Source organism: Haliotis rubra, unplaced genomic scaffold (assembly GCF_003918875.1).
Source record: "Haliotis rubra isolate DU_JTF1 unplaced genomic scaffold, ASM391887v1 Scf22, whole genome shotgun sequence".
In the NCBI taxonomy this organism is placed as follows: domain Eukaryota; kingdom Metazoa; phylum Mollusca; class Gastropoda; order Lepetellida; family Haliotidae; genus Haliotis; species Haliotis rubra.
The window spans coordinates 3,604,833-3,630,976 of NW_025766225.1; the positions used below are offsets into that span (position 1 = coordinate 3,604,833).

The 26,144-nt window shown below is 39.4% G+C and overlaps 1 protein-coding gene and 1 long non-coding RNA gene across 2 annotated transcripts in view; both read right to left on the reverse strand.

The window, feature by feature from the left end:
• Positions 1 to 2,020: 2,020 nt before the first annotated feature.
• On the reverse strand, positions 2,021 to 3,642 carry LOC124277325. Its single transcript, XR_006898798.1, has 2 exons — positions 2,625 to 3,642; positions 2,021 to 2,543 (listed from the first exon to the last, which is right to left on the reverse strand). It is a non-coding gene; the product is annotated as an uncharacterized LOC124277325 (long non-coding RNA).
• A 388-nt stretch (positions 3,643 to 4,030) lies between these two features.
• LOC124277323 (importin-5-like) overlaps positions 4,031 to 26,144 on the reverse strand; it is a 42,884-nt gene continuing 20,770 nt past the window's right edge. Inside the window, 9 exon segments of the mRNA XM_046712980.1 lie at positions 4,031 to 5,727; positions 7,660 to 7,801; positions 8,799 to 9,027; positions 23,182 to 23,326; positions 23,969 to 24,043; positions 24,380 to 24,424; positions 24,426 to 24,503; positions 25,122 to 25,177; positions 25,386 to 25,497. Of these exon segments, the coding sequence (XP_046568936.1) occupies positions 5,641 to 5,727; positions 7,660 to 7,801; positions 8,799 to 9,027; positions 23,182 to 23,326; positions 23,969 to 24,043; positions 24,380 to 24,424; positions 24,426 to 24,503; positions 25,122 to 25,177; positions 25,386 to 25,497 (969 nt within the window). The 3' untranslated portion in view covers positions 4,031 to 5,640.

Consider the following 26,144-nt stretch of genomic DNA (forward strand, 5'->3'; position numbering starts at 1 on the left):
TAAAGGCTGTGTGATGCGTTAAAGCAAGTCTTTCTTTTCCTGGAGATCGTACTGATCACAAGGTTGTTTTCAGTGCCACCTTGTTTCTCAAAACGGAACTTTGCAACTGAACAGGATATGAAAATATATATATTCAAAATACCAGCCCTTTCGTGGTAGTCGTTTGTTTTCCTGATGTTTCCTTGTAATTGCGTTCCAAATATAGCTTATCTTTGTTACATCCTTGTGGTCCTTCCTGGATGAATTGTAGATGGCTGGAATGCATCTAACGAGTTCAACTAATTGTTCAAGAAGTATCTCGGGCACCGAATTCCTTGGCATTTAGCAACTTGTGTGTGCAATGAAAAGTACGTGACATTGGTGAAAACCCCTTGGGAATCCCTACTTCCGGGCTCCGTATAGCTGCGTGGTGCGTATTCGGACACTTTTTTGAGCGTCAGCAAAATCACGCACTACGCATCACGCGTGCATTGAAACGGCTATTACTATGTCAGTATAAAGTGTTTGATTACGCACTTCGCGCACATGCAAACCCGGCTTTAACCTAGGACAGCCGTAACGCTACGTGCCACTTGGTTATAGGGTCAGGTTCTAAAGGACGATCTCACTGCTGAGAAGATCGTAACATATACTGCTCACACTTTGTTGGGGATCACAAAACTTCACAACTATACTTAAACGAAGATTTATGATTTGAAATTGTATCCATTTAAAACTGGATTAATAATAATGTGGTACCCCACTTTAGGCAAACGGTCACTTTAATCTAACCTTATGCACTTGAGACCTGAGTACCTGGCACCATAAATATGGTTTTCCTGGCACCAATCAACCATTTTGCAAATCATGGAACGAAGAACACAACACCTGTCAATAGCAGGTATGGGTTCCACAAGATGAAATGACACACTGAAACCTTGGATCCATGCCTACAATAAGCTTAGATATTTAAACCAAATTTGACCCCACATCATAGTTTTCTGTTGAATCCATTATTTAATCCTTATCAAAGTGTGAATAGTATAGATTAAAATCACTTTGCTGAACGGACCCCCGTGAAGTGACTTATAAGGCACCAACCCGTGAAGATCCGGGCTAGAATTTGTCTTCAGCAATCCACGCTTTTGTAAGAGGCGACTAACGGGATTGGGTGGTCAGGCTCGCTGACTTGACACGATCGATGCATAGATCGATGCTCATGCTGTTAATCACTGGATTGTCTCCCCCAGACTCGATTATTGCCATATAGCTAGGATATTGCTGAGTGCGGTGTTAAACAACGACCAAACCTATAAGGCACCGCTATACGAGTACAACAGTCTACAAAGAGACCTCCGAGTTGCTTCATAGCCCGGGGGTGTGGTAACCTGCAATATCACACTGCCTATAAGAACTCCGACCCATCACTGAAAACATGAGTATACAGTAAGCCTGAAGACCAAGAACTTACGACAAACAAGGCCACTTTCGTAAAGCCGACAATGTATAAACTATAGATCATATTTGGGATTCAAACCAACAACCAATCAGTTGTGGGTGGTGCGGGAGGGTGCGGGGAGCTTCGGTTGCGGTCCATCTCCGCTCGGCTGTCAGGCGTGATGGGGGTCGGGGTGAGTGACATGGCACAGAAAGGGAATAGAAATGAACAATGTATAGTTAAAATTTTCGATTTTTAATTTTCTTGAAAAGGATCAAAGTTTTTTCTTCTAAAATAATAGATTATTGAAAACTACAAACAATATTTAGTCACATATTAGTGTGTGCGAGCGTGTGTGCGTTTTGTAATTCCTCAAAAATTACAGATCAGTGTAATGTGACATGCTATTATAAGAGGTCCGTTGGTAACCTGGGCACAGATCTCTAAATGTAACAGGTCTTTATCTGGAATTAAAAAACAAAACAAAAAAGGCAACCTGGTTTTGCCAAATATTAAGCGCGATTGTTTTCTTTGTCACACATACTGTCACAGTTCTGCTGATGTGTGGATCTTAATCTAAAGAACAAAACAACAAGAAAAGAGTAACTGAACTGGGAGTTTTATTGGAGAACCAAGCAGGTATAGCAGTTGTATTAATTGCCAAAGTAACACAATAACATCCTACCATACTCTGTATAGGGTGCTGGCAACAGCAGTAGTCATGCTGTCAAGTCTATAAGATAGGTACTTTGTTTTAATGTTTCTCACCAACCTCTTGATAACCATTTCTAACAAATTTTTCTGGGTGTAAACTAGGTTGCAACCTCCATACCAATATTCAGATGTCTTAAATAAAATGTTTGTCATCTTTATGTACAACCAACAGATGAGACATGTCTTCTTTAGTATCTGAGATGATGTGTTGAATAATTTAAGGTTTTTACTATGGATATTGTTCAAGACGTACAGTAAACAGTTCAGCATACTAGACAGGGTTGAACACTATCACCTTGAACAGTTCCGCATACCAGACACTGCTTAACACTGCCACTGAACAATTCAGCATACTAGACACTGTTGAACAATGGAACAGTGAACAGTTCTGCATACTGGACACTGTTGAACACTAACAGTGACTAGTTAAGCATACTAGACACTATTGAACAATGTAACAGTGAACAGTTCAGCATACTGGACACTGTTGAACATTAACAGTGACAAGTTCAGCATACTGGACACTGTTGAACAATGTAACAGTGAACAGTTCTGCATAGTAGACACTGTTGAACATTAACAGTGACAAGTTCAGCATACTGGACACTGTTGAACAATATAACAGTGAACAGTTCTGCATAGTAGACACTATTGAACAAAGTAACAGTGAACAGTTCAGCATACTGGACACTGTTGAACATTAACAGTGACTAGTTCAGCATACTAGACGCTGACCTGATCAGGAACTATAAAGTTCAGTACACTCATCACTGTTGATAATTATAACATTGTACAGCTGAGCCATTCAAAATCTGAGATACTTTGACAAAATCAACAGTCCAGCAATAAAGGAATGGGATAACAGAGTATTTCTTTTCTCTCCAATATTTCATATTGAGGCTTCTGTACAAAATGTAATTCCTCATAAAATAATTCAACAATTAACCTTAAAATGCTCCTCATTTTTAAGTAATTCTGCAAAGCTGTACATATCATACATGAAACTACCACAAAAACTGCAAGCTAGCAGATACTTCCATACTTCATATTCAGCCAGTGGTGAAATTGCAAAAGAATATAAAAAATAACCCATGTTGAACATCCAACTACCTGTGCATCAGTGAAATGCAGACAAAGGGAAATAACTCTTGCAGAATCAAAACTGAATCTATACATACCTTTTTACAGACACATCCATACAAATATGTAATAATTTACATATCAGAAAATGTTTAAAACAGAATGGATGTAATAACCATGGTGCTGCACAGGCAATAAAGAACCAAACAAACAATAGCCACCTGCTAACTGTCGAAGGCCTCTGAGAAAATAGTGGAAGGAAACAATAATAGTATAATAGTAAAAACCATAATAAATTCTGATCTCTGACAGCAGCCTTAGAAATTCATCCTTTTCAATCCAGTCCAGATGTGTAGCATAAACCTTGTTTCACTTGTCCTCAGTTTGCTGCTTGTCTGCATGCACTAGACGAAACATTTACCAGGTTTACAGTCCGTTTGGCTCAAAAGCGGACCGATGAATTGCAATCTAACTCAAAAAACTTATAAACATAAAATACTCAATGAAACACTGATCATAGGGAGGGAGGAGTGCAGAGAAAGGGACAGCCTGGTGTGCGAGAAAGGATGGAGACGGCACAGCACAGGTTAACGAATCAATAACTTTGTCGGCACTTGTGCAGGTGCTTCTCTAACACCTGGCTGTCCCTTTCTCTGCACTCCTCCCTCGTAACAAATGGTGAACTGTGTCAATATTTTAATGATAGTTTGTTAAACAACTTTTTTTAATTTTAGGACATAAATTCTGCAAACAAATCACAGAGTTGGTCTGATATTTTGATTATGATCAGCGTTTCATTGAGTATTATATGTTTATTAGTTTTTGAGTTAGATTGCAATTCATCGGTCCGATTTTGAACCAAACGCACTATACATGTTCTTCGTGGCATTCAATTCCAATTAGGATGCATTGAGAATTATAATGTGGACTAGTATCACTGGACATGACCTGAACCCAACAGCCTTAGACTAGCGAAAGTGAGTTAAATGGTTATAAATGCTGTTATAAACAATATCTCAGTTACATCACAGTGTGCCTGTGGGAGGAAAGCCCAAAAAACCTAGAAACATATTGGGGAGAATCAGAGAAAAAACACACTGACATTCGAAAGGAACAACTCAGAAAATGGAGGCAGCTTTAACAACTGGACCTTCTGTGTCACCAAGACAAATGTGAATTTTGAAGATTGCACTGATACAAATTGTACAGTAAGAATAGACTACAAGTCATAGGAATGCATTAGCATGAAACATAATAATGTAGAATTGAGTGATTTTTACTGACACCAGCCAATTGCAATGGTCATTTAATAAACTTTCAGGAAAAAAAGGGGGTGCATTGGATCCGCCTATGTGGATGTGTGTTTGTGAAGATCGGAAGTGACCATGACCTTGTATATAACATCCCATTCTTTGTTCTTTGAATACTTTTGCCAAATAAAACTCACTTAATTTCATTTGACAGCTATGAACCAACCAACAACTTTGAAGTTAAATCAATCAATGACGTCTGAAATATAATCTGTTAAGTCTTGCATTTGAAGATTATCAACTTTGGTCTGCCCGGCCAACATAATTGAGCGCTCTACATGAGAAGTCCAGGCCATGGACTTGAGTTCTGAGATTGTTGTTGTCCAGTTAGTTTCATGAACACAAGTAAGCATTATGCACAGCTGTTACATCTAAAACTCTGTACAACAAGAGGCTGATCTGAAACTTGCTTCCTGACCAGATGACATGCATCTTCACAAATGCAGGATATTCAAAACATTTACAATGTTCAAGGATCTGTACAATAAATTTAATATAGCTTCAAGAAAATATACATTAAATATTTGACACTGAAACAAGTAACGTTTCAACATATTAGAAATCTGAATGAACATTTCAGTTTCTTTGCGAAGTTTTCCATAGAAAGGAAAATTCAAAATAAGATCCAATGTAATCTCCTAAATATTGTGCAATGTTCCGAGAATTCTTAAGAAGGATGTTAAAGAAACAAGCTTTATCCTACAACTGTTGTATATTAAAGCCTACAGCAGGCGTCTCACAGTACTGGGAACAATCCAATGGCGCGGATGAAAGCAGAAACTGTCTCCTCTTACTCAAATAGCTACAATCTTCAGCTTGGGATGAAAAGACAACAGATATTCCTCTGTCAGTTTATCAGAGAATCTGCCAAGTAACTGTTGCTCTATGTCTTGAAGTGTGAAATGCACAAGAAAGCAATAGGTTGATACACAGCATCACCACGATGAGTCTGTCCAATGCTGTTAGATAGTCTTGGGAAACAAGCACTCTGATTGGCTATTCAAAGAGAGTCAAACTGGCCAATCACAGCCCACAAGAATCATTCAAAAATGCCCTCAACGGTACACAATTCACACAAGTGCTTTTCTCATTAGTCAAGGAAAAGTTGAAACTAGCCAATCAGCATTTAGATAGTGCAACAGATAAAGCTTCCTGCTGTTCTTGAGACAAAGCTCCCACGCAGGCCTGGAACACCTCCTCATTTGCCTGAAAAAAAAACAAGGAGTCAGCTCAACACTCGTACACCTCATTCACAAAATTCTAAAACTTTTAAATGTTTAAAGCAAGGATGTTGGCCCTTCTGAAGCAAGATTTTCAAACAATAGCTCATAAACCCTAAGATTACTTTACTCTGCTTGCCCAATTGTGTGAGACAATTTTCTGTTCCAGTGACCGGAAAATATCCTTGTCTTGTTTTAACAATGTGAATCATCCAATTGGGTGAGGTGAGGTGAAATTGGGTTTAACGTTGTGCTTGAGAATATTTCACTCATATGACGATGTGCATGCGTGTGTATGTGTATGTGCGGCTGCTTGTACTAGCCCAGACTTAAGCTGGTTTTATAGTGCTAGCCCACTGAGATACCATGCCGCAGTGAAGCATGAATACCCTCCGACACATTATACTGACTCCGAGCCGACCAGTCCTTGTTGTACCCATTAATGCCGAACGCCAGGCAGGGATCAACATGTACCATATTTTATCGTCTTTTGGTATGACGCGGTCAGGGATCGAACCCTCCGGTCATCCAATTGGGGCATATATATGATAATAATGTAGAGTATGATTAACACTGGCTTTTAATCCAATCAGGCAGACAAATAGTATTTTGTAACTCAGCTGAAATGAAAATATGCAAACTCAATGATCATAAATTTTCCTCCAATAGAGACATGGCCAAAGCCAGTATATTCTTGGGTTGTTTTCAGTGAAGAGCTCAAATTATTTGGGTTGAGAACTGAACTATGAAGGAACTAAAGGTGGTGTCACACTCAGCAATTATTTCATGCATGAATTAAATACAAACAGAAATATCCATGTCCTGGAAAAAATACATATGAGTGATTAAATTAAATTAATCTGTATGTTTGATTACTACATACAATACAGAGTACACCTAAACAGAAACAGAGTTCATGAGGATATTTTTGAATGAAAGCTGCCATTTAACAATTGGTAATACCTATAAGGATTTTTAGGGAATCAGGAGTCAAAATGTTTCTTGCTATCGGTCACTTGACACAAAACTTTTCTGTACCGCCATTATTTACTTGGGATCTATTTTTAATCAATATTCAGAAGTGTCCACACAAAACAACAGAATAAAGGTGTAGTAAGGTAGTTAAATATTCTTTCCTGCTCTCATGTCTCAGTCCTATCATTAAGCATCAATATATTCAGACAATATAGGCTCTATGATATATCATCACTGACCATGAAAGCACGGAATTCTATGTACAATCTATGAACTGGGAAAAGCTCAAGAAGCTTGTCTTTCACTAAAAACTATGCATACAGAGAAAAAGCCTTAACTCTTAGTCTGAAAAATCATTGCTTTTGTCAAAGCTACCATCTCTTTTAATCATCTATCAGTAATATTTTGATAAAATACATGTAACTGACAATAATTTTACTGTCTGTGAGTTGTGACCGAACCAACGAACCAGGTTAAGTCAGTTCTTCAGTTAAGACTTCTATTGCTGTCTGCTATCAACAGTGGAATGACTGCTACTTTTAATAGTACACAGAGCATGTGCCATCTACATTCAGAATACTGTTCACATATTTTCAAATACTTGCGCCACAGTGAGAAAATGGAGAGTACAGATGTTTTCAATGTTATATTTACATGCTCCCCGCCATACATGCAAGGCATTTAGAAAACTGATGATCTACAGTCATAAAATAACTGATTTTCAAAAAAGAGTTCTGATAAATCTTTAAGCTGATAAATCTTATCCTTAGACTGAAATCAATGAAAAGAACCTCTGATCTATTATCATTCTTTAGGAAATCACAAAAAAACATTTCTGTCCCAATTTGTCTAAAAAAGGACACCCATCCCTCTGCAATCACAGGAATCTGAAGTTTGGATTAAATAATGAAACATAACGCTTTTAAATCATGACGAGAGTTACCTTCACTTGATTGACAATCTGCAGCATTCTTCCAAAGACGGCATGTGAGGAGGCAACTACCTCTTTACATATTGACTCAGCAATGATTGCCACTATCCGCGGCAGGTTCTGGCTGTTCTCTCCCAATATGCCTGGATGGTTCCTGCACACACAGAAAATACTTCACTGTGTGTTCCCCTTAATCTCATAACACACTAGGGGTGTCATTGAAAGAAAATGTTAGCATTGATACATCAACACCAAAGCATCACAACAGAGTAAAAAAAGAATTGAACTAAGACTCTCTCTCCATCCATATGTGATCGAATGTGATGTCTGTAGCAGTAAACCTCGCTTCCCTGGGAACAATGGTGCTTCATGTACTGGAATGACACAGCAGTCCTGTTTTTGAGGGTCCCTGGTACTCATACCAGGGGGTCCCAGACACTTAAATATTATTATTAAAACTATGTTGTAATGTTGTTGTCATTGAGTTACTGTTATTGTAGTGTGTATCATGATCATCACATTGTTACAGTAATTACATTGCAAACCATAACCAAGCCAGTAGCAAACTCAGTGATAACTTATTGTAACTTATTTGGAATTTTTACAAAAGTATTTGGAATTTTTCTGCGTCCGTGTGGACGCGCTAATAAATTTTGTTGCGTCCATTGTCAAATTTTGTGGGTATAAGATGCAGGAATTCGTGTTCCATAAATCCCTGACACAGTAAATCAAAACTCATTTCAGCAGATATGGCAGAATTCCTGCAGAAAATGGAGGGCTTCACATACTAAACCCATTCCAAGAAACAATACAAATCAATCCATTCAAGTTACAGAATCAGATCACTGTAAAGAGTGAATGAGTGAGATGAGTTTTACGCCTCACTCAACAATATTCAAGCTATATATCAACAGTCTGTAAATAATCGAGTCTGGACCAAACAATCCAGTGATCAATAGCATGAGCATCGATTCTGATGAAATATGCCAACCAAGTCAGCGAGCCTGACCACCCGATCCTGTTAGTCGCCTCTTACGACAAGCATGGTTTATTGGAGATCAGTTCTAACCTGGATATTCACGGGTTGGTGCCTCACTGTAATGACCCGTTGACAATGTTCTATTATGACTAGTACAACCTTATGTACTTACAATGTGAGGAGGTCGCACATGTAGCCGTATATGTGAATCGCTTCATCCTCGTCCTCCGTCACGGGAAGCCAGAAGATGAATCGAGGGATCAGCTCATCCACATTCACTTTGGAAGCATTATATTTGCATATTTTAGTCACTGCCGATATGGCATTTTCTGTCGCGTTCACATTTGATGAGCATTTAGATTCGGGGTTCTCGATCATCTGTACTAGCCTTGGAATTGCCTCTGAAAAATGATACAGAAAAATGTCAAATACATATTGGACAATTTCATAATGGTCATTAATATAACTGCTTGACAATGTTGGGGACCATAGAGGTCATCCACATCATTGGGTGGTGGTGGTGGTGGAGGGACCCCCTAAATCTATATCTTATATCAAAAGGATTAAGACAGGTACCCCTGGACTTTCATTCTTCCTTTAGAACACTTTTGTTTTGTGGGATTTCATATATCTTCTGGCTTCACAGTGCATGGGTAAACCAACAGAATTCTTCCAGAGTTTCAATCCTTTGCAAGTGTCCTTCAATGAAATGTTTAGGATACAATTCCCATGTAAACCTCAAGGCCCAGAGGGTATTTACAGACTATTTACTTGCTCTACATAATAAAATAGGCAAAGCTCTTGTCATATACCAGGAATTAAACTTCCATAACCAGAAGGATATCCTTACAGCTCATATGTAATAAAGTATTATCACTTTCTACAGAAAGACACGTATCAGATGTTTTTACTACTTAACTGAAAACCACGAGTACATCAAATATACTGACAAACCAAGAACCATATCTGGGATTCGAACCCATGATCCACGGTTTCTTGGACTGACTGACTGACTGAGTTTAGTTTTACGCCGTTTTTAGCAATATTCTAGCAATATCACGGCGGGGGACACCAGAAATGGGCTTCACAAATTGTACCCATGTGGGGAATCGAACCCGGTCATTCAGCGTGACGAGCCAACGCTTTAACCACTAGGCTACCCCACCGCCCCCCCGGTTTCTTGGATGCCAAAGGAATGTTACAGAGCAAATTAATGCATCCAAGACAAATGGGCCACCTAAGTCTCTTGTGTGACTGAAAGTAGATATGTCTGTAGCCTATGCCCAAACCATGTCATTCCACTTTTCCTGACTTCTACTAGGGCATTATTTTCTCATATGGGTTGACTCCACCAGACCAAAAACCATTTTACTAGAAACAGGTTAGAAGTCACAGACTGTCCTTGGTAATGCTATCATTCAGATTCGGTATTTCTATTACTTTGCTCTCATGTCTCAGTCCTATCATTAAGCATCAATATATTCAGACAATATAGGCTCTATGATATATCATCACTGACAATGAAAGCATTTCAGTTGGCAATTACAAGAATCCTGTTATACCAGGAATCTGTTTGTGGACAACCAATAGATAAAGTCATCAGGAGAGGACATACCCTCCAGTCTGGTGGAATTTGGAGACTTACACCCTACTTTTTGTTCAATGCCATTAGATATCTTGAGTTCAGTGAAGAAAACATTAATTCTGTTCAGTATCTACCGATATCCTAAATCATCAAAAGCCACCAGTTTACCAATTGACTGATCTGTAGAGCAGTCCATAGTGTGAGGGTTTTGCTCAGGACTGACTGACTGACTGACTGACTGAGTTTGGTTTTACGCCGCTTTTAGCAATATTCCAGCTACATCACGGCGAGGGACACCAGAAATGGGCTTCACACAATGTACCCATGTGGGGATTCGAACCCGGATTTTGCTCAGGAAATGAGCGCTGTCCTAGTTTTCATCAACATATTACTTGTCCTCATGACAACTGCAGATATACACAAGAGAAAAACATCCCAAATCATCAAAAGGGAACAGTTCATCACTGCACTGATCTGCGTAGCAAGTTTCAGGAAAACAAACATTCAATGGTTAAGAATACTTCTCTGGAAACTGACAACAGATGGATGGATGGACAGACAGGCTGATTGCTCCATCATGCATTTTTCAAGCCAGAGGCATAAAAATGTAAATGTAATTACCGAATGTAATATGAAGGTAGAATTCTGACCATAGCTGCAGTTTTATGTTCTAGCTGTCTCAGTCCTATCATTAAGCATCAGTGTATTCAGACAATAAAGGCTCTATGATATATCATCACCGACAACAGAAGACTTCTACTGCATGTCAAAGGAAAGGTTGAAACTCGAATGGTAGACAAGTTCTAACTTAATACTACATCAGGAAGTATATGTTGTGGAGATTTCTGAATATAGGTTCCCCTGCTATGCCATTCATATCTCACATATCCTGTATTTTCAGAGTACCATAGCTTACTACAAAGGTGGTACAGAAAACAAGCTGACTCCTTTAGAAAGCTGACATCAGATTTGCTCTGTAAAGTATGCGTGATACATTTAGATTGGGCAATCAATTTTCACTCAGGTTTCAAGTGCCTATATATATATTCAAACAGAGAATGAGGGGAGGTGAAATTGGGTTTTACGTTGTGCTTGAGAATATTTTGCTCATATGACGACGCGCATGTGTGTGTAAATGTGTATGTGCGGCTGCTTGTACTAGCCCAGACTTAAGCTGGTTTTATAGTGCTAGCTCACTGAGATACCGCAGTAAGGCATGAATACCCCACTCAGACACATTATACTGACTCTGAGCCGACCAGTCCTTGTTGTACCCATTAATGCCGAGAGCCAGGCAGGGACCAACAAGTACCATATTTTAACGTCTTTTGGTATGACACGGTCGGGGATCGAACCCGCGACCTTCCGCTCTCCGAGAGGACGCTCTAACCACTACACCACGGAGGCGGTCTAAACAGAGAAAGAACCATATTGGACCAAAATATCTGGTCTCAAATGAAATTGTACTAAAACAGCTATTGCTAGTTTGGTGGATTCAAGTCTTGATGTCAGCAAAATAACAATGTATTATGTTTCAATGTTCATATGTCAAGTATTGATTGGGATTGCAGTCATTCTGTAATTTGTCAAGTATTGTTTTGTGATCTAAAACCACACTTTTCAAGATTGATTATGTGTGCTTTCAATGGTCTCAGTCCTATCATTAAGCATCAATATAGTCAGACAATATAGGCTCTATGATATATCATCACGGACATTGAAAGCATTTGAAGATTTGTTTCTCAAGAGTGATCACAGATCTATGATATTCCAGACATAGCAATACTAACAATGAAACTGTACCAACAAAAACATGAAACTACTGCAACAAATTGTTTAAGCACAATCTCCATCTAGTTGGCCATTACCAGCATCCTGATACACCAGGGACCTATTTGTGAAGAACCCAATACCAAACAGTCAGCAAGAGACTACACATCCCCCAGTCAGCAAGAGACTACACATCCCCCAGTCAGCAAGAGACTACACATCCCCTAGTCAGCAAGAGACTACACATCCCCCTGTCAGATGTAATTTGCAAAAGGAGTTTGGCTACTTATATCCCACTTTTGGTTCCATGCCACTGAATGAATACCTTCTGTTCAGTAAAGAAAAAATGATTACTGTTCAGTATTTTCAAACATTCCAAAACAAGACTGATCTGTTAAGCGTCCTTAGTTTGGGGGTGTTGCTCTGGAAACTCAAGCATTGTCCTAATTTTTTTTTAAAATAATACTTTGAAAAACTTCAGATATACATAAGATATACACAAGAAAAACTAATCCCAAACCATGTAAAGGCACCATTCATCACTTCACTGATCAGCATAGCAATTTTCCTAAACAAAAATGTTCAATGGTTTAAGACATGCTGGTTGCTACATGACTCAGTTTTCAAACCAGAGGAATGAAAATGAACCTGTAATTCCTGACTGTAGTTACCAGGCAAATGCTGAAATAAAACATTGCTGTAGTCTCAAGTTCTAGTTGTCTCAGTCCTATCATTAAGCATCAATATATTCAGACAATAAAGGCTCTATGATATATCATCAGCGACAACAGAAGAGTTCTACTGCATGTCAAAGGAAAGGTTGAAACTCAAATGGTAGACAACAGAACTCCAGATAAGATTTAGCTCATGTGGGTACTGTACCCACTGTATTTTTTTGGAGTGGGTATTATGAATGTTGAGTGGGTATTTCATTTTCCGTTACCCACTGCTTTCAAATATGTACGTATTTCAGTCATTTTATTCACCAAAGTATTATGTCATTGAGTAAGTTTACTTAACAGGTATGTTCTGCCTTACGTCATACCTAATCAAAACTAACTTAAATATAATGGAACTGATTTCATAAAAAATCACTCATCCTATACTGACAGTACAACACTTGTCCTATCCTAACAGTACAACTTGATAGCAATCGATGTCTTTTTCATTACGCAAGCGATTTTTATAAATATATTCCGTACGCATTTGTTTTAAACTTTTTGCGTATCTAACATTTTAAATGCATAATTGGTACGCAACAATTATTTTTCAACGCGTAATTGGAAATTTTCTATGCATATTTTACCCGGATACGCAGCTTATCTGGGCCTCTGAGACAGGTTCTAAATTAATACTTCATCAGGAAGTATATGTTGTGGAGATTTCTGAATATAGGTTCCTCTGCTATGCTATTCATATCTCACATATCCTGTTGTTTCGGGAGTACCATAGCTTACTACAAAGGTGGTACAGAAATGAAGATGACTCCTTTAGAATTCTGACGTGACTTGACCTGGGAACCATGCATGATACTTTTAGATTCGGCGGTCAAATTTCACTCAGGTTTCAACTTCCTATTTAGGTGTCTGTAAATATTCAAACAGAGAAGAACAAAATTGTCATTTGCATAAAAAGAAATCACTGTGTATTAAGTTTCACTGTTCAAATGTTGAGTATTGATTAGGTCTGTCACCATTCTGTAATTTGTCAGGCATTGTATTGTGCTCTAAAACAACACTTTTCAAGATTGATTATGTACACAGGCTTTCAATGGTCTCAGTCCTATCATTAAGCATCAATGTATTCAGACAATATTGGCTCTATGATATATCATCACCGACACTGAAAGCATTTGAAGGTATGTTTATTTTGAGTCATTTCATATCGATGATATTCAAGACATATCACAATAACAAATGGTTAATACCTGACCAAGAAATACATAAAACTACTGCAACAATAGGACTACAAGCGTAAGCACAATCTCCATTTCAGGTGGCAATTGTAAGAATCATCACATACCAGGAACCTATTTGTGGTCAACGCAAAACCACCATTCATTACTAGACTGGTTCAAGTTTCAGATAAAACTATTCAGTAGTTTAAGGGACCGTTCATAATTTATAATTAATGGCTTGGGGGAAGGGGAGGGGGAGAAAGAGAGAGAAAGAGAAGGAGAAGATGTTGATTTTGAGGGCAGGGTCAGCAATTTTGTACATAAAAATATTTTAAAACAAGCATTGTCACTAAGGTGACATAATCCCCTGCCGCAAATGATCAAATCAAACTTATAAAGTAATGAAAGTTTAAGTTAAATGTCAACAAAAACATGACTAGTCAACCTCTCTTGATATCATATAGCTTTACCTGTTCAAACACACACACATATTTTCAAGACTGACTTTGACCTCGACATGAATGTCATAGTGTATGAAATATGCAAAAATAGTACTAAAGAAATTGCTTATTGAAAAACATTCAACGGAAGTCTTGAAAGTCTATGAAGAAAATCAAGTTAACCGTTCTTGAAATATCTTGCTGACAATTCAGGTTAACATGCTGAAATCTTCAAAGTGTCATCGTGACCCTGAAAATTATGTGAAGGTCACCAAATTTGACTGGGCCCCACGCCTTCCCTAGATGAATCTTGGTGTCACATATGAAGAAACTCCAGTGAATGGTTCTTGAGGTATCTAGCTGACAAGCATAACATGCAGGTTAATATGCTGAAACCTTCAAAGTGTCTCCATGACCTTGAAAATTAAATGAAGGTCACCAAAATTGACTGGGCCCTGCGCATATCTGTGTTAGGGGCAACGCCCCTCTGTGTATTTGAAGGGAATATGAACAGTGAGCAGTACACAGATATTCTCGAGGGACATTTACTTCCATCTGCTCACGTGTTCTATGGAAATTTTTTTTATTTTCCAGCAGGACAACGACCCAAAACATCGTTCAAAGCATTCACAGGCCTGGTTTCGGACCCAAAATATGACATTATTAGATTGGCCAAGCTATAGCCCTGACCTAAATCCAATAGAAAATGTTTGGGGACTTGTGAAGGAAAGTGTCAATAAGAAAAATCTGACAAATATTGCTGAAATGAAAGAAGAGGTGGTCCGATATTGGGACAGCATGCTGTCCTAATATCGGACCACGACTTTCTAACTTCTTTGATCAGTAGTATGCCCCGCCGTATTGAAGCCTGCATTGCTGCCCATGGTGACTTGACAAAATACTAACTGTTCACCTGTCTTTGAATCTGGAGTTATGTTCTGCTAATATTCACATTAATAAGTGAGTAATGAGTGAAATAAATTTTAAAAATTACAATCTTTAAATTCTCAATAATTTCTGGTTGTACTGTACATGCTTCTCCTTAAAAATCATCATCACACTGCCTAGCCATAAATTATGAATGGTCCCTAAGAGTGCTGCTCCAGAAACTGAAAACTGAAACCAGTAATTAGTGACTGCAGTCTCAAGGTAAAATGCTGAAAACAAATATCTGTGGTTTCACGTTCTAGTTGTCTCAGTCCTATCATTAAGCATCAGTATATTCAGTCAATAAAGGCTCTATGATATATCATCACCGACAACATAAGCAATTCACTGCATGTCAAAGATGAGTTTAGAACTAGAACAGTGGCCAATTTCTGGCATGGACGTAAACGTATAACTTTATACAACATGAGAAAGTACATATTGAGGGGAGTTCTGATAGGAATATAGGTACCCCAGCTACCCCTTTAATATCTCACTCAACCTGTTGTTTCAGAGTACCATAACTTACAACCAAGATGGTAAAGACATGAAGCAGGCTCCTTTAGAAAGCTGACATTTGACTTACTCTGACACATTGTCATTGGGCAGTCAAATTTCACTCAGGGTTCCACCGCCTATATAATAGAGCTGTGAAGATATATCGTAGTATCAATAATTGTGATACTTTATCTGACGATAAATACATAGATACGTTTCTTTGTATTGTGATATCTATTGTTGACCATAAAATTGTCACTAGAAATCTATGGATATATTAAAATTTACACTGTTACTTCCAATCAAAAGATACTTTTATAAAGGAATAACTAAAGATAGCATATTGTGACATGCACTGAATGGAATCGTTCCCAGATATTGTGATACATATCTTGATATGTATCGTGAAATTTCTGTATCATCACACCTCCACTATTTATTCAAACTGAGAAGAACCAAATTGGAGCAAAAGATCAGATTTCAATCAAATTTGTACTGAACACGCTATTGCAAGCTTGGTGGATTCAAATCCTAATGTCATTTGCATACAAACAAATCACTGTGTATTACGTTTCACTGTTCAAATGTTGAGTACTGATTGGGTTTGTCGCCATTTTGTAATTTTTCAATTATTGTACTGTGATTTATGAGGACATGGGCAAGACTTATTATAGGCTCCATGATATATCATCACCGACAATGAAAGCGTTTCAACGACAGAAACCTTAATTTGTGTCGACGTGTAACTCAAAACTGTTGAATGATGTAAAAGAATGTAATTTTTAGAGTAAAATTGATATTTTATACTTATCCTGACTCATGCTCTTTTTGCTTGTCTTCTTCTTCTTGCGAACATAGTGGAACACTTGTATCTCCCTAATTGAAGCTCCCTTCAATGTAAAATCACTAATTAGTACTCAGCACGAGTGACCTCCCTTCCACAAGCGCGGGAACGAGGGCGCGCCACCTCCACCCATGTGCCTCACTCTCTCCTCATATACTGAGCCCAACATTTGAATTTACAGGGAAATCCAAAGTGTTATGTGGGGAGGATGGGAGGGCTTACCTCATGAGTCAGGATAAGTATAAAATATCAATTTTACTCTAAAAATTACATATTTTTCCTTATCCTGACTCATGCTCTTTTTGCTTGTAGCATCCGACGGAAAGGGAGGTGGGAATATATAATACTTTGGATTTTAATAATTAGTGATTTGAACTGTGATGATTGTAATAACCCTATGGGAACTTCATAAAGGTACTGAACTGATGACTTCCTGCTGCTAACTTATCAGCTGCCATATAAAGGTTATTACAATGTACTTATTATGATAAAGTATTTATAACATTAATACAATGCTTAAGACTAATAGACTTAAGCTTGTTAATATGCTAGTATAAACTCCTTAGAGTTTGTTAGCTAAATTACTTTAAAATATAAACATAGTACTAAGCTTAAGATATGATTAAACTTAAGCTAATTATATAATAGCAAAACTCTTTTAGAGTTTGTTAGTTAATGTACTTATATGATATAGACATAGTGCTGAGCTTAAGATATGAATAAGCTTTAGCTACCTATATAATAGCAAAACTCTGTAGAGTTTGTTAGCTAATATATTTTTAAAATATGAGTATAGTACTGTGCTTAAGATATAATTAACTTAAGCTACATATATAATAGCCAAAACTCTGTAGAGTTTATTAGCTTATAGATTTATAATGTAACCATAGTACTAAGCTTAAGATAAGATTAGACTTAAGCTAAATGTATATAGCAAAAAACTCCTTAGAGTTTATTAACTAATATACTTTTATGTTATAACCATAGTACTGAGCTTAAGATATAATTAAACTTAAGCTATATATATAATAGCAAAACTCCGTAGAGTTTTGTTAGCTAATACATTTTATAATGTAACCATACTGCTTAAGATATGATGAAACTTAAGCTAATTGTATAATAGCAAAAAACCCTTTAGAGTTTGTTAGCTAAAATACTTATATGATATAAACCTAGTATTGAGTTTATGAAGGAAACCTAAAGCTACATATATAATAGCAAACACTCCGTAGAGTTTGTTAGCTACTATACTTATATGATATAAACATAGTATTGAGCTTTGAAGGAAACCTTAAGCTACATATATAATAGCAAAAACTCCGTAGAGTTTGTTAGCTAATATACTTATATGATATAAACATAGTATTGAGCTTAAGATTTGAAGGAAAACTTAAGCTACATATATAATAGCAAAAACTCCGTAGAGTTTGTTAGCTAATACAAGTTATAATGTAACCATAAAGCTTAAATTATGATGAAACTTAAGCCACATATATAATAGCAAAAAACTCTTTTAGAGTTTTGATAGCTAATATACCTATATGATATAAACATAGTATTGCGCTTAAGATATGAATAAGCTTAAGTTACATATATAATAGCAAAAACTCCGTAGAGTTTGTTAGCTAATACATGTTATAATGTAACCATATTGCTTAAGATATGATGAGACTTAAGCCAATTAGCAAAAACTCTTTAGAGTTTGTTAGCTAATATACTGATATGATATAAACCCCAAACTCTGTAGAGTTTGTTAGCTTATATATTTTTACAATCTGAGTATAGTACTATGCTGAAGATATAATTAAGTTAAGGTAAATATATAATAACCAACTCTGTAGAGTTGTTAACTTATATATTGTATGATGTAATAATCATAGTACTGTGATGATAAAAGAACTTAAGCAAATTATATATAGCATGTAGCTATTTAGTACTGTTATAAGATAAGTAAAATCTGTAAGATTGACTTATCTTCTCCGAGGAACTGTCAACTGTTGTGCGAGGACCATGGGATCGAATTGGTGGATACCTGAGACGTCCTCGGTGATATCTCTCAGATAATGGTTGGCAACCACCATATCGGATCTCCAGAAATTAAACCCTCCATTATTTCAAATAATATTGTGTAGATCAATTGTAGAAGTTAGCGCTCTAATATCATGAGTATTAAAAGCTCATGGAGGGTCGGATTGGGTCCATCCGTCTTGTATGCACGTAGTATGACAGTTCTGATCCAAACGGAGATATAGTACGTGAGATTTCATTCTGCGTAAGTTGATGATAGAGGAAATAATCTGTTGTATTATTCCCTTCTGTTTGTTTCGGTGGAGATAAATTTACAGTGCTCTTGCTGGCCATCGTGATAGAATCATCGTATCATGGAGTCCAAGTATGTCATCCAGGCGTGTTCATAAACCTCACTTGTGAGGTGTTGGAGCACTATATTCAGATCCCCAAGTTGGAGGGTGAAACTTCCGTTTTTAATTCTCCAATCAGAAAGTTTAAGTAGGTTTACTAACCATCTAGTTGTGTTAGTAGCTTGATTATGAAATTCAGCTGTAGTCTGAGACGCTGTGGATTTAGATCCACTTGTATCCCGTCGTCTAGGTTATTCGCTGAGAAGTCCTTGACGATGTAGGTGCACAACCCCGGTGTGTCTGTCCTCATTGAACTTTATGTAAAATTGCCTGACTGCCGTGCCCTCGTCCTAACTTGACAGGGGAGGTCTCTAATCTGAAGAAAGCAGCCCAATCATGAAGGTTCAGATTAACTGGACTGTAAGGAGGCTTGCTCGTTCACTGATATATAGTTTTCACTTGTAACGTAAGTCTTGAACTGTGAACTAAGATCGACCTCTCGCGTGGAGTCGTTGTCCAACGCGTCCAATCAGAACAAGGCATTTTGATTCTGTAGAATACCAGCTGTGATGTCACCGGTGTAGCAGGAAAAAAAACCTTGTATAAAATCTTGCCGTCGTTGATATTAGCATAATCGTCGGTCTTCACCGTAGCTTCCCGAAGTTACCCGAGTGACCACGTGTTTTGAGGGTTAAGGTAAAACGCGCGAAACCTCCGGCGCGAAATACCTCGCTCTGTATATTAATGCTGGGTAGGTTATTTTCCTGGCTGTCGTGAATGTAACTTCAGTTTTGAATATAATTCCGACTTCCTTATATAAAGGTACAATAAACTTGCAAGTTGTCAGCTTGTAGACTGTATACATGAATGTATCGTCATAATTGTAGAATTAAAGCTGAACTTGTACATATTTCTTCTCAGAAACTTTGACGATTATGAGTTATACTCGCTGTAACAAGGCTGCTGTTCAATTTCGATATTGAATTGTCTGCAGATCTGCGTAATGGTCACGCATGTAGATAATCGTATCGTAGTCCGGGATTGCATATTCTAGCAATCTATACGGAAAGGTTGATTTCTGTGAAGATCTATGCAACGTCGTTGATTAATTAATATAGCGACGTTTTGTGTTGTAAATAGCCTGTGCAATTGTCTTCGCGTAGGCTTATAGACGGCATATGGCATACAGTTGATAGACAACTTATGCGATGTCTTGAACGGACTGGACGAAAGTAGCTATATATGACGAGTGGCTAATATATGGAGACCTTGGAGGAGAATTCCTCGGTGGGCGCCGGAGACTTCGCTGAAGCTCTCGAAGTATCCATTCTAGATTTCCTGTGTGAGGTAGACTTGGAGCCACTTAGCCTTCGCGACCTTCAGCGAAGGTATCGAAGTCAGAGCCCCGATCAGTATATATATAATATATGGCTTGCTTGCTGAAGCGACCTCTGTGTTCAACAGGAGTGAGTGAGTGAGTGTTTTGTTTTACCGCGCACTCAGCAATATGTGGGGTCGGTGAAGCTACTCCTCCGTGGCGTCCCTTGTAACTGGTGAGGCTCTAGCTCCTTCGCGGAGGTGGCCTGGGACTTCCTTAGCGAAGCGCCTAGAATTCGATCAATATATGGCGTTAGCTTCATACAGGGTGTGGTTCTTGCTGGTTCTGCATAAGTAGAGCCGAGTAGATCATCCTATCATCTTCAGAAGTCGTGTCACACGAAATCTGGTGATAAGAATCTCATTGATCGTTCTAGATCTATTAATGCCAAGAACATCGCCTCTGGCGTTTGAACTGTTATGGCTTTATGGTAGGCTGTGACCACATACTGTGGCACCGCAGCAAGCAATCGAAGTCGATCGGAGGTAAGGTGATGGCGTCTGCCTCGTCTTCCTTTATCAGGTATGTCTGCGCCGAGTTGCCACTCTTGGAAGGTGAAGAGAGATCTAGGTTGTTTACCATCCAATATCGTATCTCAGCGTCTGAGAAAATGATGCCTCCATCATTTTCTATCCCAGCATCGCTGATGAGATGTTGCTGCTCTTCTGATGGTGGACTGTGTATTTCTATCTCTATGTCGGGTGGATTTCGGGGAGACCTGACTGTAGACTTGTGTGCAGACTTGTGTGGTGACCTGTGAGGCGATCGGCGTGGTGATGTCACGAAGAGATCGGCGCTGTTAACGGCAGCGGAGATCGTGTTGGTGATCTGCGTCTATGGGTTGACCTTCTCGGAGACCTGTGAGGAGAATGTTGATAGCTTCGCGAAGCTCTTGTGTAGTCAGGTGTCCTTCGCGAAGGCCTTCGCGAAGCTTCCTCTGCGTCCGGTCCTGGGGAACGGCGATTTGACCTTCGCGAAGGCTTCCGTGAGGTCTGATGGTCTGAGTCCGCATCTAAGGATGAAGCCGAGGCAGGTGATGATCTATCCCGCCGGCGAAGGCCGCCAGCGAAGGCTGTACATCTGGGTCCTTCGTGGAGGTGGTCTGCGACTTCCTTCAGCGAAGGTGGCTTCGTCGTGGCTGTTACGCTGATGGGGGTGCCTCTGGGGTGTCGTCTGCGTTGGAACCTTCGCGAAGGCTCAGGCCTTGGGCTGGCTGCTTCCCAGTCTGTAGTGGCCCTCCATCATGATCATGATTTGCCGCAACAGTTCATCTGGGATGGTCTGCGGCAATTAGTCGGTGCCCTCTCTGCGATGTTAGCGGCGGGGCCCTCAGGAAGTCGTCTGGCGTCAGTGTAGAGACCTCAGGCTGCATGGCGATCTCTGCTGATGTCACTGTAGCTGTCTCCGGTAAAGCTTCTTGTGGCGTCGTCGGGGATGATGATCGGCTGATCATCGTAGAGGCCCAGTTCAGCGGCTGGAACAATCTCGGTTGAGAAAGTCCTAGTAGACTTCGTTGATTTCCCCTCAGAGGTCGACGCTGCCCTGGGGGTGCGAAGTCTGCGTTGAGTGTTGGTAGCGACGGGACCCTCAGGAAGATCATAGAATATCAGCGTTGGTACATCAGGCTGCATGTTGATCTGCGCTGACATCACTGTTGTCGACATCGGTCATTCTTTTGATGTACATCAGGTATGATGATCGGCTGATCATCATACAGGCCCAAATCTAAATGACGGGAACAATCTCGGCTGAGAAAGTTCAAGTAGACTTCGTTGATTTCCCCTCAGAGGTCGCGTTGAGATGCAGTAGAAACCCTCTAGTCTTCGGCTGCGACGATGGGATGTCTGGGGAAGCAGGACGCTTCTTGGAGGCGGCGGACTACGTCCCATGCCTCTCCACCACTCTAGCGGAACACCAGACGGGAGGGGGGTCTACCAACAGCAGTAGACTGGCGAGGGTTTCAGGTGTATCAGTCATGGCTAGACTCTGCATACGCGACCTATCTGCTGCGGCGTCTCAACGCAAAGTAATTATTTATTAAAGGCAGAAATGGATAAATTAGTACCGCAACTGCAACGTGAATAAAATGAACATGGCGCAGTACAACTAGGGCATATTAAATGCGGATCAGCAGCAGAATAAAAAACGTAATCTGCAACAGAACAGAATTTTTATCAACGTAATCCACTGAAACAAACACGGCGTCCCGTGAATAAACAGTAGAAACACGACTAAATATCAATATATAATTGTTGAAGGATACTAGCTAAACCTCTATAGATGTCTATACGAGGTAACTAACTAAATATAATCAAAGGATATAGTGTGTCGGGAGACACAGGCGCTCTCACGTCCAGCTCACTGGGCGAAGAAGGAGAGAGTGAGGCACATGGGTGGAGGTGGCGCCCTCGTTCCCGCGCTTGTGGAAGGGAGGTCACTCGTGCTGAGTACTAATTAGTGATTTTACATTGAAGGGAGCTTCAATTAGGGAGATACAAGTGTTCCACTATGTTCGCAAGAAGAAGAAGACAAGCAAAAAGAGCATGAGTCAGGATAAGGAAAAATATTAATTGTTTAATTCTGTTGTGAACTGTGGCTAATTAATCAATCATAAAACTTCCGATTGAAATGTTTCAAATATTTGAAACTTTAAAAAAAATTGAAGGGGCAATAAAAGTGAGTATAAGTTCTCAGGAAAGCATTTTCTGCATTCTAACACTGAATGCATTCATGGAATAGTAAATCCCTGAATGGTCAATGTGGACATCGTTAATAAATAGCTGGCGTAAAAAAAGGTTGTGTTTTGCAGTTTTCTTTCATCATCATGAACATCGTCTATGAAACCGTCCACCTCACCTGCACAAGCATCGGCATAAACGTCCTGCCCGAACTGGGCCATGACTCCGATGCCATACGCTGCTGCCTGCCGCACCTCCGTGGACTTGTCTACCAGGGAGTCCAGCATATTCCTCAGGAAGAACTCCTGATACTTGATGGAGATCTGCCAATAAGGAATAGAGTCGGGTCATTACCATGGTAGCTCAATGTGGGATGCGAGTACTCTGGAGATACTCCAGCAATCAACTACCCAGCTCATGGCCGACTTGGTCTGTGGCCTCGATACATTTACCTGCTTTCAAGTCTCAGTCCTATCATTAAGCATCAATATATTCAGACAATAAAGGCTCTATGATATATCATCACTGACAATGAAAGCATGAGACAGATTATGGGACTGCAGAAATTAGTTGACAAAATTTGGCTGTACAAATACCAGTGAATTTGTGAATTGTTTAAATCAATTTTTCTTTCGCTGGAACTTTGTTAATGTTGCTGGAATCAATACAATATTGGGTCTTAATGACAAGAGCTTTGACTTATTGTTCTCAGTGTGCACTAGTGGCTCAATACCACAGTGACAAATCAGCAATACTCAAGCAACCTGTAAATATCTGTGTCTAGACCCGAGTATCCAGTCATCGATATAGTGAACAGCGATCAATGCCTTCAGGGTTCGGGGACAAATTATCAGCCATGTTACCAAACCAGACCACACGATATATCTCGCTGCTGCTTACTTGCTTGAAACCTAATCTTACCCTTAATCCCCACAGGTATACAATGTGAGTCAGTATCAACTTACAGGTCCAGTGTGTTCCAACACATCGTCCCACACACACAGAGCCCACTGTCTGTCCGGCCACGACCGAGCTGGGTTCTGAAACAAACATATCTCTCTGGTGTACTCACTGGTTCCTGAAAGCTGTTTGTTTGTTGTCAATAATGCTTCACTCACCAATATTCAAACACTATGATGGCAGTGTGTACATAATTGGGTCTGTGCTAGAAAAATTAATGATTGACATTATTTACATGAATCTATGCAAATGGGAAGTATATCAAGAATGAACCAATCCAGTGATCCTGACAGTTCGTCCTGTCATTAACTTGCCATTATGCTATGCCCATGGACAGTATAAATACTGCAAGCAACGTGTCTGTTAATTGTTACAGATCTTGCTGCATCCTGCTAAAATTCAATGCAGTTCCTCACCAAGAGTTTGACAAAATGTGGCATGATCTGTTCAAATATCGGCAGAAAGGGCGTCTTTGTGTGTCCCGAAGAAGGAATGGATGATGTCGGATATCTTGCTGAGTATGTACACGTCTTCATCATCCTGCAACCAAGGGAACCATTGATGTTATCTTCTCATGACTACTCAGAATATTCACACCACCACGAGTACTTTACATCTAAACTTTTCTTCCCGTCTTTTTCGCATCATTCAATTCGTGACGAAGTCTGTCTGATTACAGACACCATGTCAGGTGCGGTAATCTACATTTAGTGTTCTATGGGACATTCTGATTTTTCCAGCTATGACAGACTTTGATCAATATTTGAATCTGAAATGGGTAATTCAATCATCGATATTATGCCATGGAATACATTACAACACTTTCAAATAAATTACCAAAACTGATCCATTTGGCCGTCTGACATAAAGGACATAGATTACCAAGTAGTCCCAAAACTTAAAAACACTTGATAGTAACCTAGCAGAAAGGCTTTAAAGCTTTTGTGTCTGATGGGTTGTTTTGCTTAAGAAGGCACACAGTATTATTCAACTGTAAGATGGCGGCCAGCAAATTACTGAGTTTGGTCAAGACAATCTCGCAACAATCTATGCTGTCAATGTACGAAGACACACAACCAATCAAGTTACCAGTTCAGCTGAAGCCTAGCTTCCTCTGACAACAAGCAGAAGTTGCCTGAGTTTTAGGTATTGACTCACCTCATCCAAAAGAGATTCTTCCACTTGTTCATCATAGTCCTCATCCTTCCGCTTCTCTGCAACACACAGTAAACATGCTTATGACAACCATCAATCAACAGTCTTCGTCTCAAAGAATATGGAAGTGAGTTGAGTGTCAAGGAGTTCCTGTCAAGGAGTTGAGTGTCAAAACAGTTCCTGTCAAGGAATCTGTTCTAATCTGGAATCCCTACACACCTGAACACACACTACCACCACACAGGCCACCCTGACCCAAGACCTCACCTTGTCGCTCCTCCTGCCGTGACGAGTGGTCCTTCAGCAGCTTGTCTATAGACTGCACCAGCTGTTTCATGTACTCGTCTGTCAGACAACCCTTGCCCAGCTTCTCCACACACTGAAATAGACCCAGATCAATCTCACAATAAATCACCAAAACAGTATTTCCTGTCATGCACAATGGCATTCTAAATGGCCATGCGTCTGTAATGCTGAGAGATTCATAGAGTCAGTGATAAACATTTTGACGGGGTGCAAAAACAGGTTTCGACCCTTTTGACTTAGTCAAAACATATCCCACTGTCCATGAAATGGACAATGTTGTGTATTCTTTTTATCATTTTAGCCATGCTGCCGAGGAACATTAAAAATATTTCATCCGCGCCACTTCAAAATTTACCCAGTCTAAGTAAACTTAGGTTCAGTATTATTCATTACACTACTATACTGAGTCTTAACAAAACCTAGCTGAAGGTCGTGCCAGCCAACCTTTGAGCGACCTATGACAGTCCAATCAAACGCGAGACGGCCGAACGGATTTAACCAATCAGAGAATGGTTAGTGATTAGGGTTTGGCAGGACTTACAAAATTCCCCGGTCACCGACACTGATCTCACAACAAAGGAAAATCTGCATGAAACACAGATATTTGACCTGCAGTATATACGCTTAGGGCTTTCTGAAGACATGTTTACCATTAGCTAATATTTCTGCAAGCTGACACCCTTGAATATTGACAAAAACGCTGTTTTCAGCAACTGTTTA